The 17,383-nt window shown below is 42.7% G+C and overlaps 1 protein-coding gene across 1 annotated transcript in view; it reads right to left on the reverse strand.

The window, feature by feature from the left end:
- The window catches only part of ITGA4 (integrin subunit alpha 4), a 36,870-nt gene extending 23,398 nt beyond the window's left edge, over positions 1-13,472 (reverse strand). Inside the window, exons 1-9 of the mRNA XM_040562532.1 lie at positions 13,056-13,472; positions 12,847-12,968; positions 5,919-6,025; positions 5,695-5,824; positions 4,200-4,267; positions 3,408-3,537; positions 636-721; positions 241-300; positions 12-149 (exon numbers count right to left, since the gene is read on the reverse strand). Of these exons, the coding sequence (XP_040418466.1) occupies positions 12-149; positions 241-300; positions 636-721; positions 3,408-3,537; positions 4,200-4,267; positions 5,695-5,824; positions 5,919-6,025; positions 12,847-12,968; positions 13,056-13,246 (1,032 nt within the window). The 5' untranslated portion in view covers positions 13,247-13,472. The remainder of the gene's footprint in view (positions 1-11; positions 150-240; positions 301-635; positions 722-3,407; positions 3,538-4,199; positions 4,268-5,694; positions 5,825-5,918; positions 6,026-12,846; positions 12,969-13,055) is intronic.
- Between the last annotated feature and the right edge of the window lie 3,911 nt (positions 13,473-17,383).

The following is a 17,383-nucleotide window of genomic DNA, read 5'->3' on the forward strand; positions in this document are numbered from 1 at the left end:
GAAATACTTACAGAACCTGAGTTGATATAGACATAAACTCTTCCTTCTTCTCTGATGGTACTTAGCATTGGAGCACCAACTAACAAGTCTGAGAGGCCATCTGCATTCAGGTCCACAGCACAAACTGCAGCTCCAAAGTAAGAACCAAGCTGTGTGCAAACAAGAAATCCTGTTATTTCAGACTTAAGGGAAGACATGCTAGAAGTTCTAAGGTGCAGAAAAGTAGCATGAAAGACTTACTTTTTTACCCCTTAGTTCAAATAGAATATTTAGGTCCTTCTCAATGCTAAAAATGTATGCCTAAAATGAAAAGAAAACAAAAGCTTCCTTCAGCAAACAGTAATATGAAATACAGTCCTGTGCTTTCTCTACAGCATGAGCTAGAGAATCAGCTATGCAACACACAGTATCACAAGGTACCACTACTTGCTTTTCCCATCTGTACCTTTCTTTAACACCGTAGTTCACAGCAGTGTTATCTAGTCTATCTTCCCTCCTTCCTTCCTTTGACTTTTCTCCCTGGGAGAAATCACATTACCTGACACTTGCCTTTATTATGCTAATTTAAATTGAAAAAACACGTGTGGGTATGTGGAAGAATGTTGAACAAACCAATACTATAAACAATCTCTTACTTTACCAGTCTGCTCCTGTTGGGGAGCCCCTCCAATTACTTCTGTACTGTCTGATGTCAGAAAATGTCCAGCTCCAACAGAGTATCCTGTAAATTACAAATACACTATTCAATACTGTCAATACCATACAAAGAAAAAAATGGGAACATGACGTATAAAAGCTGTCAACACCACAAATTATTGCAAGTCTGACATTCAGAACTCATGCAAGTTAGCAACGAAAACAGAAAGGAACGTTTTTAAATATAAGCAAAAGGTCAATACAAACAGTAAGTTCCAGCAAGCAGAAACAAGTGTCAGAAACACTTATTTCTTCCCAGGATCTCAATTATCTGCCATACTTTAAAAGTCTGCAAAATATCTTCTCTTAATGCATATTCTCCAATTGTTCATTGATTATTCATACTGCAGTACAAATAAAAACTGTCATATGTCCATACAGTGCAATATGGAAGCACTTTATTCAATTCTCACTCAACTATTCTTATAACTGGACTGCAAAGAAATGAAACGGGGGGTACTTATATGTGTGCACATATATATACACGTGTATGTGTATATGTATATATATACACACACAGCTTATTGTCTTTATTCACATATTAATATGTCAGCAGCAAAGTCTGATTATGTAATAAGAAAACACTGCATCAACTTTTGTAACTGGATCCACATAACAAAGTATTTGTCTGTGTGGAGACAGCTCTTGACAACCGGGACCATATTTTGGTTCAGTCGTCCAGCCACAGAATTGCAAACTGAAGGCTGACGCCTTAATCTGTAGCCACACCAGTCATTGTTACTCTTTCCAAAATGTGTTAGGGCTAATTTGAAACAGAGAAGACAGTTAACATATTCTGCTACTCTTTCATTTACTGAATTTCTGTTGATTTTCACAGCACACAGAGAAAATGGAAAAATCATATCAGATCAGATAAGAACGTGCCTTAAATCCTTCATCTGTGAAGACAGCTGTCTAGAATTCAAGCTCTCTTAAAGCCAGCATTTTATTTTCATATTTTAAGCTAAAATATGTGAACAAGACAATTTATCATTTAAAGGTCAACACCTAGTTTTTACGTACTCAACCAAAAAATTAAGCTTAAGTAGATTAACCTTCATTTACCTCCTCTGATCTTTATTTTATAGTTATTTTGGTTTTACTGAAGTGTAAATATTGATAATTGTAATGAACTTTTTAAAAAAATAAAGTCACCAGAAGAAACTATAGTCATCAGAGCACACAGATTTCTATTGTGGCATTCATATGTTAGGGGTAGGAGGGAAAATCACGTAATCGACCCTTTAAATTTAAAGGCATAATCAAACAAAATTTTATTTCCAACCCCAGTATTATCTCCTCCATTACTAAAGATTGGCTTACTACCTTAAAATCCTCTGGCTTTTCATTGCCTCCCTTTTTAACGAGAGATATTATATTGACTTCTCAGATTCCTGAAAGAAACTATCAATTATTTTGTGATTTCTTTACAGGAGTTTGTTAAGTATCTCAGGTTACTCTTTCATCAGACCCAGCTGATTTGTAAAACCAACTTATCTAATTCTCTCCCCACTTGCTCCCCAGCATAGTTCTTATACAAGCTTTTACCCATTTGTCTATATTTGGCTTTTGGCTGTCAAAGACTTGATTCATTCATTACAGAAATTCTCACCCTTATACTTGCAGGAGCAGAAATCTGGATGAGCTTTTTCCCAGACAGGTGCAATATTTTGCTACTAAATGTTAGTGGAAGGCACCCTCTAAAATTTTTTATTTGTCCTATGAAAGGTTAGAAACATTACTGATTAACTTCATTGATCTGGGTATCTAATCACCTTTTACACCCAGCATCTTTTGCTCGAGTTTTCCTCAGAGCCCAAGTGCAGCCTTTGCAAGGCTCAGTACTGACTTCTAAAGTGTGAGACATTTTATATTTCCTAATATTTACTTCATAACTTATGCCTGCTTCCTATTGCCAAAAGAGTAGAAAAGGAAATGTTTATCCACATGAACTAGATCTATGAATGGGAAAATGCAAAAAAAAAACAACAAAGGCCACAGGCAAAAGCAGTCTTCCTTAACAGTTCAAGAAGGACAGATAGTCTTAGCGTGTAGTGCGAAAACTGAAGTTGTTGATGGTTCTGGCATACAACCCTACAAATTCTAGCACTAAATCCAGCTAACTACTGGGTTAAAGGAACATGTATAGGAGCTGTGTGGCCTTCATTGTAGATGTTTGTAGGTGAGCTTTGCATTCCCATGTATCCAGACCAAGATATGGCAGGAATACAAAATAAATTATGATTGGAGGCAAGTCAGTCTCTAAATATCATAGCATGCTTCCCCCTTATTGAAAATATAACTAGGCCTTGTTTCCTTTCAGCCTTCACTGTAATAAACTTTTCACATTTCTGTTACACGTGAAAGCACATCTTTTGCTATAAAAACATTTAAGTATTTCAGACTTAAGAGCCAAGTGCAAACTGCTGCTAATCAGAAGCATCTCTCCCCCTTCTATATCAAGAAGTGATGGTAAATCAGTGCAGAAACGCTAAAAACAGAAACAATGTTTGAAAAGCTTCCATGTGCAAATAACAGAGGAAGCCTTACAATTAAATAATATTTAACAAAAATCAGACCATGTCTTTAGAAATGTCACTCCTGGGATTAACATAGCAAATGCTGAGAAATACTGTGCACTGACTTCAAGATCAACTATTTAGCTAAGTCTTTGATTTATATATTTATAAAGTATTAAATGTTTGAAGTACCTAGATAACTGCCAAATTTCACTTGGTTATTTGAATCTGTATAAGCATGGATTGTATTTGCAGTCGTATTGTATACAAAAACAGAACCAGTCCAATAAAATGATCCAGGGGCTCCCATTATAATTAAGTCCTAAAAGAAAAATAAAACATAGCTATGTTATTCACGTTTAAATATTCATGAAGATAGCAAAACAAGTCAAACGCTTCTCTTTAGATCTTCTGTGAACTCAGTGAAATGCTACTGGAGATGTATATAGCTCAGTGCTCAGGGATTACCACCAGATCACAGACAACATATTTCAGACTTTCTAAAAATATGCTTATTGAAAAACATTGATCTGGGAACATTTTGAAAGACAGCATCAAACTGTACAGTTTCATCTCAAAATGATTTTTTTTTTTTTTAGAAATCATAAACTTAGAGTGCAGCATTGATTAAATACAGAATATTACTCTGCAAAGCAAGATGGTAAGCCTTAGCATTACTGTTACATGAAATAGATTAAAGAGAACAATAAAACTTCATACTCTGTTATATGCATGCTCTTTACCCATGAAAGGTAATTTTGAATTTTAATTCCAGATTAAAAGTAATTTTGAATGTAAAAGTATTCTTGGTTAGTTTGGGAATTATCATGCAAGTATTATCAAGATTCCATTAAAAAGAAATGAGATGAGTCTGATTTCTTCAACAACAACAAAGACAGTGCTAATGTTTGTGTTCGCATACAACTTTAACATATACATATATTTACATACATATGTGAGAAGTTTGGTATCTTCAATACACACCCCAATGTAAAAACTAGATATTCCAGCCTGGCATGACCCATGGTTTTCTCCAAACTTTCGCACATGATCTGGGCATGGGCAAGAAATGTTAAAGAGGATGAGAAGCATGCAGTTTCAGATTTATTACCAAGTCTTTAAGAGAAGCTGAGACAAGTTTAACCAAAACCAAAACCAAACAAACAAACAAAAACAAACAAACAAAACAAAAAAAAACAGTTTTCAGTTCTGTAATAAAAGTAAAAACACTGTTTTCCCTGGTACAGCATTTACCCTATTTACCCAATTTACCCTATTTACCCAATACCCTATTGTAACAAATGTAAAGCACTATGTATCACTTGAACACAGCTGCCTTTGAAATCTTGCGAATGATTATAGTTTTCTTTTTAAATGATTCCACACAAGTAATACACCAAGTGAAATAGTATGAATTGAGCAGCACAGATGGATAAACTCAACTCCTCTCTTCCACTCTGTGTATAATCCAGCCAATCTGGTTGACAGGCTTACGTATCTTAATGGAAGTTGCCCCAGTGCTCCTTTAGGGCTTTGAAGGGCTGGTAATATGATATCTTAGAAACACTGGCACCTATTATCCTCAGCAGCTGTTTTTACATCTAACATGCCCAGCTCTGTTTTGCTGCTTTTCCTTGCTAACTGCCTCCATCAGAGTTCCCTTCATCTCATCCCTAGATTTGTGCACTTGAACACTGCGGAAGAGAAAAGCAAGATTTTGCCAACACACCGAGCAGTCCACAAAGCCAGCAGCGGGATGTCTGATGGCATTACTCTACTGGTCTGCACAAAGAGGGCAGATTGTCAGCTCTCCCTTGCCTTGGCAAGGGACAGGGTCACGAGACCAATCTCCTGGATGGAAGGCAGGGATGAAAGGGAAGGCAGGGATGGTCTTGTTTGAAAGCTTCAGGTCTTGACTCTTACTTTGCTCCTGCGGTCCTCTGAGGAAGGACTGCCGAAGGTCTCGTACCATGGCAGTAGCCTTGGCAGGAGGAGATTTAGGAACAGGGATGCACAATGGCAGGACATGGTGCTGTGCTGAGGAACCACAGCAGCTCTGTGCCAAAGGCTAAGGAATGGACGGCAGCATCCCCTTGCAGGTGTTACTGCTATCCCCTGAGAGGCACTCTGCCGAGCAGAGCAAGCGAATGACAGAGCGAAGGAACACAGGAGGTCCTCCGCTGGCCCATTTTTGGGAAGCACGCATCCTTCAGTGATCCAGTCCAAGAAGCAAGTATTCAAGTATTCTGATGCTTGATTTAAACTATTTGTTTTGCCTGTTGAAAGCAATTTTTCTTAGAAGTGATAAACATCTTGCTATCAAAGTTATATCACAGGTTGCATTCATAACATCAGTACTCTGTCTTCAAGCCTTTGGCTGCAGAAATCCTGCCCAGAGCAACACAGGCTTTTCACAACTCTGCACCATTGAATTTTGCATCTTTTCCTTCCCTAGAACGGACCCAAGCATTCTGCTTACCTATATAGCATGGGCATATTCTTCTGCTCAGTTCAGTTCGAAAATCAGAAGAGATAGCAAAACAAATACCGTACGGCAGTTTGTGTTCATTTTTTATGTAAAAGATATTTTTCCATCTGTGTCCACAAGCCTATGGATAAAAAACATGATGTTTGACACACAAGCATAAGACTAGTGAAGGCAGTCTGACAAGTGGACTCACAGCTCCAACGGTTAATACATACAACGATAGATCCGTTCTCTTTTGGTTGCCTTGATAAGCTGACGCCCAGCCACTGATTATCACGCTCTTCCAGACAGGTCTTCCCACAGCGCTCTCCGTTGGGGTTGCCTATGACACAAAGACCAACGTGCTGAACAGAGGATGAGCTGAAGGGCCACGTGGTGGCTAACAGGAGAGCTCTATGGGGAGACTCGGGCAGTCCAATTTTGGTGGACCTGACCCCATCTCTGTCTCGCATAGGCTACATAAACTTTTCACACGCTCAAGCAAAGGTAGGGTTGTATGAAGCCAAAGGGAGCACGCTGGTTCTGAACAGGGCAGGTTAGGCAGTGAGGGCTGGCTTCTCCATCATTACTGAAACTAAGATAGAAAGTGACGTTACACTCAATCTGATTAAGAATTTTTTTTTCTGAAGTAGCATCTCTTTCATAGGTTATATCACTATGAGACATTCATTAAGTAATAATGAGACTGTCCTAGGGTTGTTTTCACAGGTGTTCTTCAGCCTAAAGGTTTCTTATAAACAGTAGTACCCCTGAGTACTACCAAAAACCTAGCCTAAGGCAAACATTTCTTCAACTTCTTTCTAAACTACATATCAGTTGGTGGGAGATCTTAAAAATATCTCTACTGCAAATGGCTATCAAGTAAAGTGCTGTAATACCAGTGCAGCCTCTACAGGGGATATAAAATCACTGGGTCTACTTGTCCTGTGTACTCCTTGCACTGCTGCATTTATTTAGCAGTAGCTCTTTCTTTAGTATTTTTAGTAGTTTTTATTTACTAGTTCATAGTTTTTTTTCTTAAGGAGAGTTAATTTTTAAAACCTTAGATAACATAGTGAAATTTCTTCCAACTCCCCCAAAAGATTACAGTACTGCCACGCTAGCAAATATTTGCCTCCTCCTAGAATGCAGCTGGACTATCTATGGTAAGAAAAAGCTACACATGTAAAAGTATTTTATGTTATATAAAGAAAGCTTCTCATTCTTAGGAGTACCTACTACATGCTCAGGAGAATAAACATTAACACACTGAACCATTTTTTTTAATGCCTCCCCATGACACTGCTTATGGAAAAAAACTACTTATAAAATAAGGAAACACATAATGTCCTTTGAACAAGTTGTTCTGTACAACTTTTAAGACTTTCCTAGACTCAATACAGTTAGTGATGAACCGTAACTTTTGAAGTTTTTGTTGCAGTTACCCAGAAGAGGGCGCCAATACAGATCAGAGGACCAATGCTACAGGTGACATCGAGAGGGGAAAAAACCCACCTCCATCCCCCAAACTGTGCTGTCACCAGAGCTGAAATTTATTATTGTCATTTGACAGTTTAAATAAACGTAGTCCTCATTTAGTGGATTTATTGAATTTCTTTTGGAGGAGACACAACTGCCAATACTGATTAAGTATGGAAACAGAACAAAGCATCTATCTATAGTCTATTCAGTGACCAGGAGACAGATGAATGACTGTGGGCTTTGCTGTACACATTCTTGAAACTAACACTGTTTTAAATGATTTTGTACCAGGATGTCACAGAGTGTGTGTTGTGTTTTTTTTTTTAAACCAAAAATACCCCATTCATGGTACCAAGGCAATTCTTTATCACAGTAAAAAATAAATAAATACAAAAACAAAACAAAACACTCAGGAGAGAAGCATCTGCAGGAATAAAAGCCAACAGTCATCCTTCTCTCTGAGCTTGTTCCCTACTGTTTTGTGACAGGCCTAGCATTGAACAACTGTGTGAAGAAACTGCTGCAAGGAGTTTTTCTTCTTCCATGCTACCTCTCTACTTCTTTTTCCACATACTGTTTTTTCTTCCTGTTTTGGTGGAAAGACCAGAGCAGTGCAGTCAGGAATCCCTCACTGCACCGCAGCAAGGGTGATGCACACTGACCAACACAACTGTGCTCTACCTTCTTCCTAAAACACCTCCCTTCATGGGATGAAGAGGTACCTGACCCATATTCATCTCCTCTTTACCACTTCCTCCTCCCCCATGTGCCTTTCCTCACAACATCAAGGGTATACATATGTGAAGTCCCTATAAATAGGAACCAAGCTCAGCACTCACAATGCCATCACATTCAATTGTCTTTGGGCCAAGAGAACTTAGGTTACTAGACTTTAATGAATTTCTGTAGGTCACCTGAACAATGGTAATTAACATGTGGGCTCTTACTCAAAACAAGTATGAAGTAAAACGCCTTACTTTAAGCATCTACTAAAAAGAAGTTGATTTTTCTGCAGGCCATCAGTTACTGAGGTTTAAGTGGTAAGCTTCTGAATTCTCCCACACTGCTAACGTCAGGGACATGAACTTCCATATACTGAATACATCTCTACCCTCCCATCTGGCAGCAGTTTTGAGAAAATTTTGGAATTTAGTTTGGGAATTTAATATTGGTATTCTGTCATGTAGAATACCTCACTTCTTAAGGGAGGTGACTTCCATGGTTTGCATGAATTACAAAGCATGTTAATCTAATTGAAGCCTCCTCAAAAAACGAAATTCCATTACATTCCCACATGCAGGAATTAATACACCCTTAAATCAGAAAAGCCCCTTCTGGAAACTCCCTTTCCAGCAATGCTTTCTGTCCTCTTATGACAAGGACTTACTTGGGACTTGTTTTATAGTGTGTTTGAATTTGTAGGAAATGAAAAAGCAGAGCAGACCAGCGTCATAAGTTTAGATCTCAAGAGGGTTTCTGAGCCTTTCTGTCAGAAAGTCAAACAAAACCAGCTAACGTCAAAGACAGAAGGAAGTTTTGCTTGTCTCAGCACTTCATTCCTGTATGTATTTCAGAGGCCTGTAACAAGAAAAAGCACCACCATTCATCCTTGCTCATTGGGTTGAATTCCCTTTTCCCTGGGCTCCACCACATGTTCTTCATCCAGGTTCCCTTTGGCCCGCTGCTGATCTGCTGCCTTATGTCTCCTCTCTTCCTCTGCCTGGCAAGTATTCAAACACCTCGAAAATGCTAGGCCTTTGAGGTCAAGAGAAGGGTGAGCCTGGCATCCTGGACATGGTGATGAGCCCCTGCTCCGTGTAGGACATTGCAAAGGCTTTATCTAATGAGAAGAGAAAATGCTACATTCTGCACGAGCAACAGAGCAGCACTGCATAAGCTCAGGAGGACACGGCAGCTTGATCGCCTCAGGGAAAAGGAGCACGCGTTGTCATAAAGTCACTGAGAGATAAGTAATTGCCCAGTCTGTGTACATTACACAGCTGGAAGATACACTTCTGCTATAATCCCCGCTGCACGCATCCACAGAAACAGCATAATCGCATACAAATAAGGTCAGAACTTGAAAAGCCACTTCTAGCTCTGGCCTCGAGGACTCTAACACAGATGTCTGCAATGTCATCTGAGAAACCAGTTTTATATAACTTGCTCCAGTGCCTTCCATGCCCAACAGCCTCCCATGATCCTTTTTATCCTCCCAGAACTCCTTTAATGCTAACTGATTAAACTACAAAGTCTACTGCAAGGACAACAGGCCTCCTGATGTCCTGCTCCGAGGTGTCAGGGCCTCACCAGACTCTTTTCATTTGCCCAGGGCAACCTTCTCTCTTTTCAGTGATTTGCTAAGTCTTATCCTTCCAATGCCCCCAGAACCACTTCCCCCAAAACACACCAGCTACATGAGAGCTGTTTCCATTACTCTGTAACAGGCCAAGGCCCAGAAGGTCCTGTCCTCCTTCCACAGTAAGGACATTTCCAAGTAGATCACTGGCAGGGTATAATCAATGCAAGTGAGTTCAAAAAGCCAAAGCATCAAAGGCAAAACTTACTGAAATCAAGGCTGAAGAAACACAGGTCTGCCTTTTGGGGAAAGCCATTAACTGCTCATTTTTCCATTGTAACGATTCAGCTGGGGGAGCTAGAGGGCAATTTGTTCATAGGTTAATTGCAGCTGGGTCTTCAAGGAAGGGTGGAAGGCTGACGATACTGTGGGCAGAGCTTGCTGGCCTGATTTTAAAAAACATGCGCTGAGTTTACTGTATGTATTTGTAGTTGAAACTTTTTTTTTTTTTTACACTCAATGGCAATTTTTGTAACTAGTTTGCTGTCCAATTAATTACTCTTGGTTACAAATATGAGAGCAATTTTCTTGCAGAATTTCTATATCATTTTGCAAGTCCAAAATGTAACAGGTCAAAACATCTGAAGTGCAAGTCCCCCTGCAGTAATGTATTACTACCCCAAATTGACCTGGACAAGGTCTTGAAATTGAAACACAAGCTAGCAGACTGATGTTGGTGTTCTAAGTAACATACCTGAAGCATTCTATGTTGTATTTGTGCCTACAGATGGATTACAAGCCTCTGCATCTAACATAAACCATCACTGAAAAATACTCCAATTGTGAATAAATCAGTAGACTTGAATATTTGAGACCACTGACAGAAGTACTAGAACTAGAAAAGCAACTGAAAACTTCACTCCGCTGTTCAACCATCACAGAGAGATTTCAAAGTTTCAATGAGGGTCTGCGAAGACAAAGATTTACTAGTGTATCTCATGGCTCCCCTTGGGTCTTAAACCAGCCCACATCCCTGTGACATTCTGAACAACATTAAAATTCTCTAAAGTATGCCTGGATGAGTTATTTTCAGATGCTGGGATGACTGTAGCATAAGACTATTCCAAGCAAGTCTTTCTCTATTGAGCAACCAGATAGGAACGTGTGACATAGAAAACACAACAGCAGTTTTGTGTGATCAGAGGCTTCTTAATTGTGCATGAATCCTTCATTAATTAGTTAAGCCAGTTTCAAGGCTACTTTAGTGAAAAATGGCAACAGTGTTTTAACATGTTTATGTCTAAGAACTTCAAATCTGTTTATTACAGAGTTCTGACATTCAGGAGAAAAAAAAAAAAAACACTTCTGTTGCCTGTTGTCACCTCTACATTTCTATGACTCAGGATCAGAAACTTATTACCTCAAAGATTCTTTTACTGAAAGAAATGTGAATCTAGGTATTTAGGAGAAAGATAAAAATGGCTATTTCTCAGTTTGCCTGTCCCAGCAGTGTAATATATCCCTGCACATTTTTCATAGAAAATTATCCTTTTCTATGAGCTCAAACTTGGCAAGAATCCAAGCAGAAGAACAAACAAGGAGGTCACTGACAGAAAGACACGGTGTTGATAAAACCATTATGTCCCAAAGTTGCTGACAGCCTGAATGGGTTAGACAGGAGATAATTAAGTTCAACTTTGCAATTGCAAATTCCCTTGTGTATTTCTGTGACCGCTCAGCAGGATGACAGAGACTTAACGAAGCTCAGATACTAACCTACTTCATTTACATCCCATGCACCACAGCATGGTTTGGCTTCTTTATTGACCTCACTTCTTGTTTTACAGTGGAACGCTTCATTGAAGTACCTACGCAACTTCAGAAATACTTTTGAAGTACCTATGCAATTTCAGAAATACTGTTGATGTACCTTAGTGTTACAAAGATGTCACCTATCACTAAGGAAAACAAACATTTTGAAAAAATGTCTTGTGGTATTACTGTTTTTAGAAGTGCAGGACAAGAGAGTAAACATTGTTGTGCAACCTACAGCCTCTAAATCTGGGGACGGAAGTGGTGTTAAACTAAGCCTTTGGTACCACATAAACATTTTCATTCACCTGTTGCACCATTTCATTTAGAAACCCCTAAGCTACTGAAGAAAAGCCTACCAATTTCCTTTGTTAGAGCTTTTGTCTCTCCACTGGCTAAATGAATAAATCAAGTACTGCAGATGTATTGTAGCTTTCAAAGAAGTTAAAACGTCAGTACCCTTCGCCTCATCTACACAGTGAGGGGCTGTTTTAGCCTCCAATCCAGTAGGGCCTTAATGCCTTTTTAACGTATGCTCTTTTACCCATTTAGTTACTTCTTTGGCTTTTCCAAACCTCTTAAACAAGGAATTGGAGAAGAAAGCTCTTTCTTATATATCATTTTTCAATAGATCTGATGTTGGAATGAAATCACTCAGGAGAAAAAAGAAAAGTGCTTGGGCTGGAATAACTTTAATTGCAGTTTCCATGAGCAACTGCTTGTATCTTATTTTTCTGTAGTTTAGTTACAAAATATAACTCCTACTTCTGTCTGTAGGAAAAAATTAGATAGAATCTGTCAGTTCTAATTTTCTAGAGAAATTATTGTTGTAACTTTTTTGTAACAGAATCCTGTATTCTGTCCTCAAAGTACATCAATTCATGGAGTGTTATCATTTCCACTGGTTTCAAATATTTTGAAAACTCTTTCCCGCGCTTCTTATCCTCACTGGGCGGCGAGTTCATGGTTTTAACGGCTTGGACAGTTTTGGTCACAGCGGCAGAGAAAGTTCAGGAAACTTTTAACTTGCAGCACGGAGGTAGAGTGAAGGTACCATACGCAAGGAGAACAAGAACAGACCCCAAAGCAATTCAGACATATTCATTGTAACCCACCGCAAAGCATGCTCATTTTGAGCAAGTACCAGAAAAACGCATCCAGTTACACCTTCTGGGCGCGGGACTGTGGAGGCAGTGAGGAGTTGGAGCTGGAAAAACTGCCTCGGTCACGAGTAGTTTTGGTGCCCCGAAAGCGGATTTACCCAGCGGGCTGCTCCCACCCGAGCCCCCACGGGGCGGCTTCGCGCAGGGACGGCCCGGGCACATGGCGCCAGCCCCAGCCCCCTCTGCCAGCTGCGGCCGCTTAACACAGAGCCGCGAGGGGAGGCACCGACGCCCCAGCGAGGCTCTGGGACGTGCGGGACCCCCCTGCGGCCCGGCCCGATGGGGCAGCCGCACCGGGCTTGCCCTCGGTCCTAAGGTGGTCGCCAGTCGCTCTCAGAGCGGCAGCGGAGGGAGAGACAAACAGACCGACAGACCGCCGCCCACTCCCTCCCTCCATCCCTCACTCACCCAGCTGGAGCTGCTCGCACCACCCGCGGGGGTTGTTCCCGATCCGGCACCGGAAAATGGCCCCGGGGCTGGCCACCGAGCTGTTGGCCGGCCAGCTGGCCCGCGGGGCGCCCGCCACCAGCCTGCGGGGTACAGACGGCGGCGTGAGGGGCCGCGGGGGGGGGTGGGAGCTCCGGCTCTCCCCCCCGGCAGCCCCGGCCGAGACTCACCATCGCTCCTCACCGTGGCGGTGCAGCAGCACCGAGTACCCGAAAAAGGTTCCGCTGCCCCCGCGGAAGAGCAGCGGCTGCCGTGTGTCCAGGTTGTAGGGCCGCGCCGTCGGCAGGCGCTGCCCCAGCAGCAGCAGCAGCGGCAGCAGCAGCGGGGCTGCCCAGCCCGCAGCCCTCCCGCAGCTCCGCATGGCTCCGGCCGGCCGCCTCCCCGCTCCGCTCCGCTCGGCGAGGGGCAGCGCCGCCCCCGCCCTGCCTTGCCCTGCCCCGACACCGGGCAGCCCGCGCCCTGCTCCCAGCCGGGCCGGGCCGGGCGGCCTCCCTCAGTCCCCGCAGCCGTGTGGGGTGTCCCCTGCGGAGGGGGGGAACCGCTCGGCCGTGCCGCCGCCTCCTCTCGCGCCGCGGCAGCCCCTCTCCCTGCTGAGGCGGCGGAGGTCGGGTTTCTCCCCGCCCCGCCCGCGCACAGGGGGTGCTGCAGGACGGGGCACGGCCTCCGGGCCTCCCCACAGCCCGCGGCCCCCGGGAGCCCCCCGTCCCCGGGGGCGCCCCCCTCGACCCCGTGCACACCTGCCCGGGGGGGCGGCCCGGAGGAGCCGGGCCGGTGTTCGGGTTGGGGGGATTTGGGGGATGGAGGGAGGCTGTTCCCAAAATGTCCTCGCTGGCTTCCCCGCCTTGCGCGTTGGATTTCCCGCTCCCTGAGCGCGCCTGTCCCGAGTCCCGGCGTGGAAACCCAGCCAAGCCCAGGTCCGTCCTCAGGGAGGGAAACTGTGTGGTCGGATTTGTGCCTTCCTTTTGGAAGCTGAAAAAGTCCACGTATCTATGCTGCCAGCCTTCCTGCACCTTGGCCGTTGCACTGGGGGGTACTCCTGGGCCCCCCTCTCGGTGGGGAGGTACCTGAGGTACCTGAGCCTGAAACCAGCGTCCTAACCGCAGAATACAGTCCTGAGCCCCCATCCCGCCAGTGTTGCACGGGACTGCTCTCAGCCGATGACTTCTTTCCCCACGGGGTGGAATCAGAACAACCCCTGGCACGTTTTTCACATTTAAAAATGACATTTCATATTCCTGTTCAGTTTTGCATTCCAGCTGAGTAGCTGGTAAAATTACCATCCAGTCTGCTGGACTGCACGGGAATAAAGAAAAACTTGAGCATCGTGCAGGAGACCTGATGCTCAGCAGGCCCTGTAAAGGCTCCCTTGATCTTAGTAAGGAGCTTCGCTCTGTGTGTATCCAGAGTCAGTCACTGAGTCTCGATTTAGCTCATGTTGGGCTGGGTGTGTGTGGAAATCAAGGCTGTTACTCCAGGGACAAACCTTGCCTCGCTGAAGTCCCTTGAATACCAGGGCTTGCCCACTGCTGCAGTACTACAGCAGCACAGCTACGCGCAATGGTAGTTTCAGTTACAGGAACAAGAGCATAAACAGTTCTTCAAAGAGGAAAGTTTAGTTGCAAAGACTATTTACTGTAGCTGGGAGATATCCACTGTCATTTCAACTGTTTAATATTACACGCATTAGAAATAACTGTGAGATGGTAGAATACCGGCTCCAAATGGAAATTCGGAATACGGCATTTTAGGCTTCCTGGAATAAAGAAACCCTCTCATTTCCGGTCAGTTAATTGAAGTGTGGAAAAATTAACACTTCTGCTAAATGTTGAGCAACTGCCAGAGTTGGACATTGAGTGATGCATCGCGTCCTTGTAAGTGCATTCAGGTGCATAACACCTGGAATGGGATTAGCGCATTGCAAGGCCTGACAGGCGGTCAGTCAGTCAGCACCGTGTCTTTTTTTAAAGTACTCATCTTTAGAACCATCAGAGGGCTTCCCTGGATAGCACGGGTGTGGAGTAGTGACTGTTTCATGTAAAGGAGCTAAACAGCCCCTCAGCGGCTCTTCATCTTCCTTCCAGCTACTGACATCAAAGGAGTTTTGACAATCAACAGCAGCTGTGAATCTGCATTTCTACCTGGCAGGCTTTCACTGTCATTCTGAAAGCAGCAGAACAAGCGTGATTCAAATCTGAAAAGCTAAATTGTGGTTTAATTGAACCACCGTTTCACCACTACCCTGACCACTTAGCCTGGTTTTGGGGACTTCCAGGCATTTCTCCAAGAAATCATTACAATTCTTGGGTTCGGTTCTTGTTCACAAAAAAGGACACAAAGCTCTATCCCTCGAATGCCAGAGAGGGGAAGAGCCGTTTCTCAGCCTCCTTCACCCTGGCAATTTTATGGTCTAGGAATTTCTGTCCTTTCTGCTCTCTCTCATGACCAATTTTATGTCTATCATTTTGACTATAGCTGATGCAGAAAACATATGAATGCAACCAAGCAATCTCTTTGCAGCTGTGTTTCTAAACATTTGGGGGAACCCCTCCCTAACCCTTGAATACGAAACTTGTTCCTCACACTAGGTATTGCGGCTTATCAACAGGTGTCATAGGAAAGGGGTAAATGTACACAAGCTGTTTGTGTTACCCAGAGACAAGTTAGTCTCTTGAGACTAGTGTGCCTGAGAGAGATTAGGGAAAGAGAGATGTGCAGCTGAAAGTTACAGTGACTTTGTAGAACCTCCAGTCTAGTGGTCCCATGGCTGCTAAAGAGAAACAGGGCATGGAACTGGCAGCACAGTTGCTAGCTGACAAGAAGAGGCGGATCCTATAGCTGTGGGATTCAGCTGTGTACTTGGTGCAGATGAGAAATGTACTGTACCTTGCTTGTCAGGAAGAGATGTCTATTTTTTTGTAGACTGTGTTAGAGTAGATGCAACCAGGATCCACCAAACATCAAGGAAGTCTGTGGAAGGTAAATCTGCTGGACTATGAGAAACTGTATTTTGAGAAATACTTGAGGTTTTCAGTATCGGTCAGGTGCAGGGCCAGGCAGAGAATAAAACCTCAATGCAAAACTAACAAAATGGTGTAATAGAGAGAGAATTTGAGTTTCAAGGATTGAGAAAACTTGCAGAAAAGGTGCAACTAACACTGGAAGCCAAGTGTTGGTATTTACAAAAAAAAAAAAAAAAAAAGCACATTTATATTTAATTCACAAATATAGATATTGACACTGTCCTGAAATAATGAAAATAAATCCTTCCCCAAATAATCTTGCCACTATGCTATCTGGACAACCTATCTTCCATAGTTCTCTGTGACTTAGTAACACTAAAGCAAAATATCATGGTGACTTGCTTTTCTGCTTGATGTTGGTTCACCATCTAAGGCAATTTCAAAGAAGCTGTTGGGATGGCTTGTTACGTGAGAAAGTATATTAGGCCAGAGCTTGGCAAGCATGTTTTATGGCAGATGCATGCACTTCATCTGATTGTCCTCATCTCTTGCTGTTCATGCTTGAATCATACTGCTGTCTCTGTTACACTGGTACTGTTACGTGTCTGAGCAGTGAACCTGATGAGAGAAGTAATCTGGGTTAAAAATAACCCAGCCACCCCCACAGATCTAGATCAGTGCATGTATTGTGTGGCTGGCCAGTCGGATTGGTTGTATTAGTAGGGTAGTTTCGGCCTGTGCTGCAGCTGTAAGGGCTTTTTAAAACTACAGCCTTAAGAAGGAAGTGGCAAGAATCTGGAAGGTTAAAGGCTACTTTAAAATGGAAATAGAAGTCCACTTCCCCAGCATTGACCTCCTGCTGGAGCTCAGGTATCTTGGCCCAAACACTCTTCTGCCTGTGCCCTGATGCATCCAGCTTAAAAGAAGTTATATTAGAATAAACCTGATTTACTGATGCCATAAATGTCAACATACAACATCACGTGAACACGGTAACCATAAGTTTCCAAATAAGATCATATATGGTTCTTCAAGATTTAATATTCCAAATGCAATTATGAACACTGGATATTTCTGGAGAAGTTTGTTTAGGCAGAGTGAGAAGAATGCAAGCATAACCAGAAGAAGCTATGGCTTCAACTGGCTTTAACCTTGGCAACAACTTCTGGCACTCTGCTTCTCAGCTTTTAACCCCGAATGCCAGGGAGACCTGTGGTGTACTTTTGGAAAACAAATTTGGGAATTATGTTTATAATCCAACTGGACAATAAAAAATACAATTTTTAATAGAAAATATATGTATTATGTAATCTTAGAACCTCTTCATTCCCCAGCCCCCCAGGTTCCACAGGCTGTAAATAATTAGCCTGACTTTCAACATATAATGCGTTTTCTCTCTCCTCTACAGTAAGAGCTCTTCTAATCCACAGGTACCAGCTATCTTTCTCCCTGATGATTTCATGCTCATTAAACTCTGCAGTTTTCCTCATCTTGAATTTAATTTTGAAATTCCATTCCAGTCCTGAAGAAGTCCTCGA

The sequence above is a fragment of the Cygnus olor genome, chromosome 6 (assembly GCF_009769625.2).
Source record: "Cygnus olor isolate bCygOlo1 chromosome 6, bCygOlo1.pri.v2, whole genome shotgun sequence".
Taxonomy (NCBI): domain Eukaryota; kingdom Metazoa; phylum Chordata; class Aves; order Anseriformes; family Anatidae; genus Cygnus; species Cygnus olor.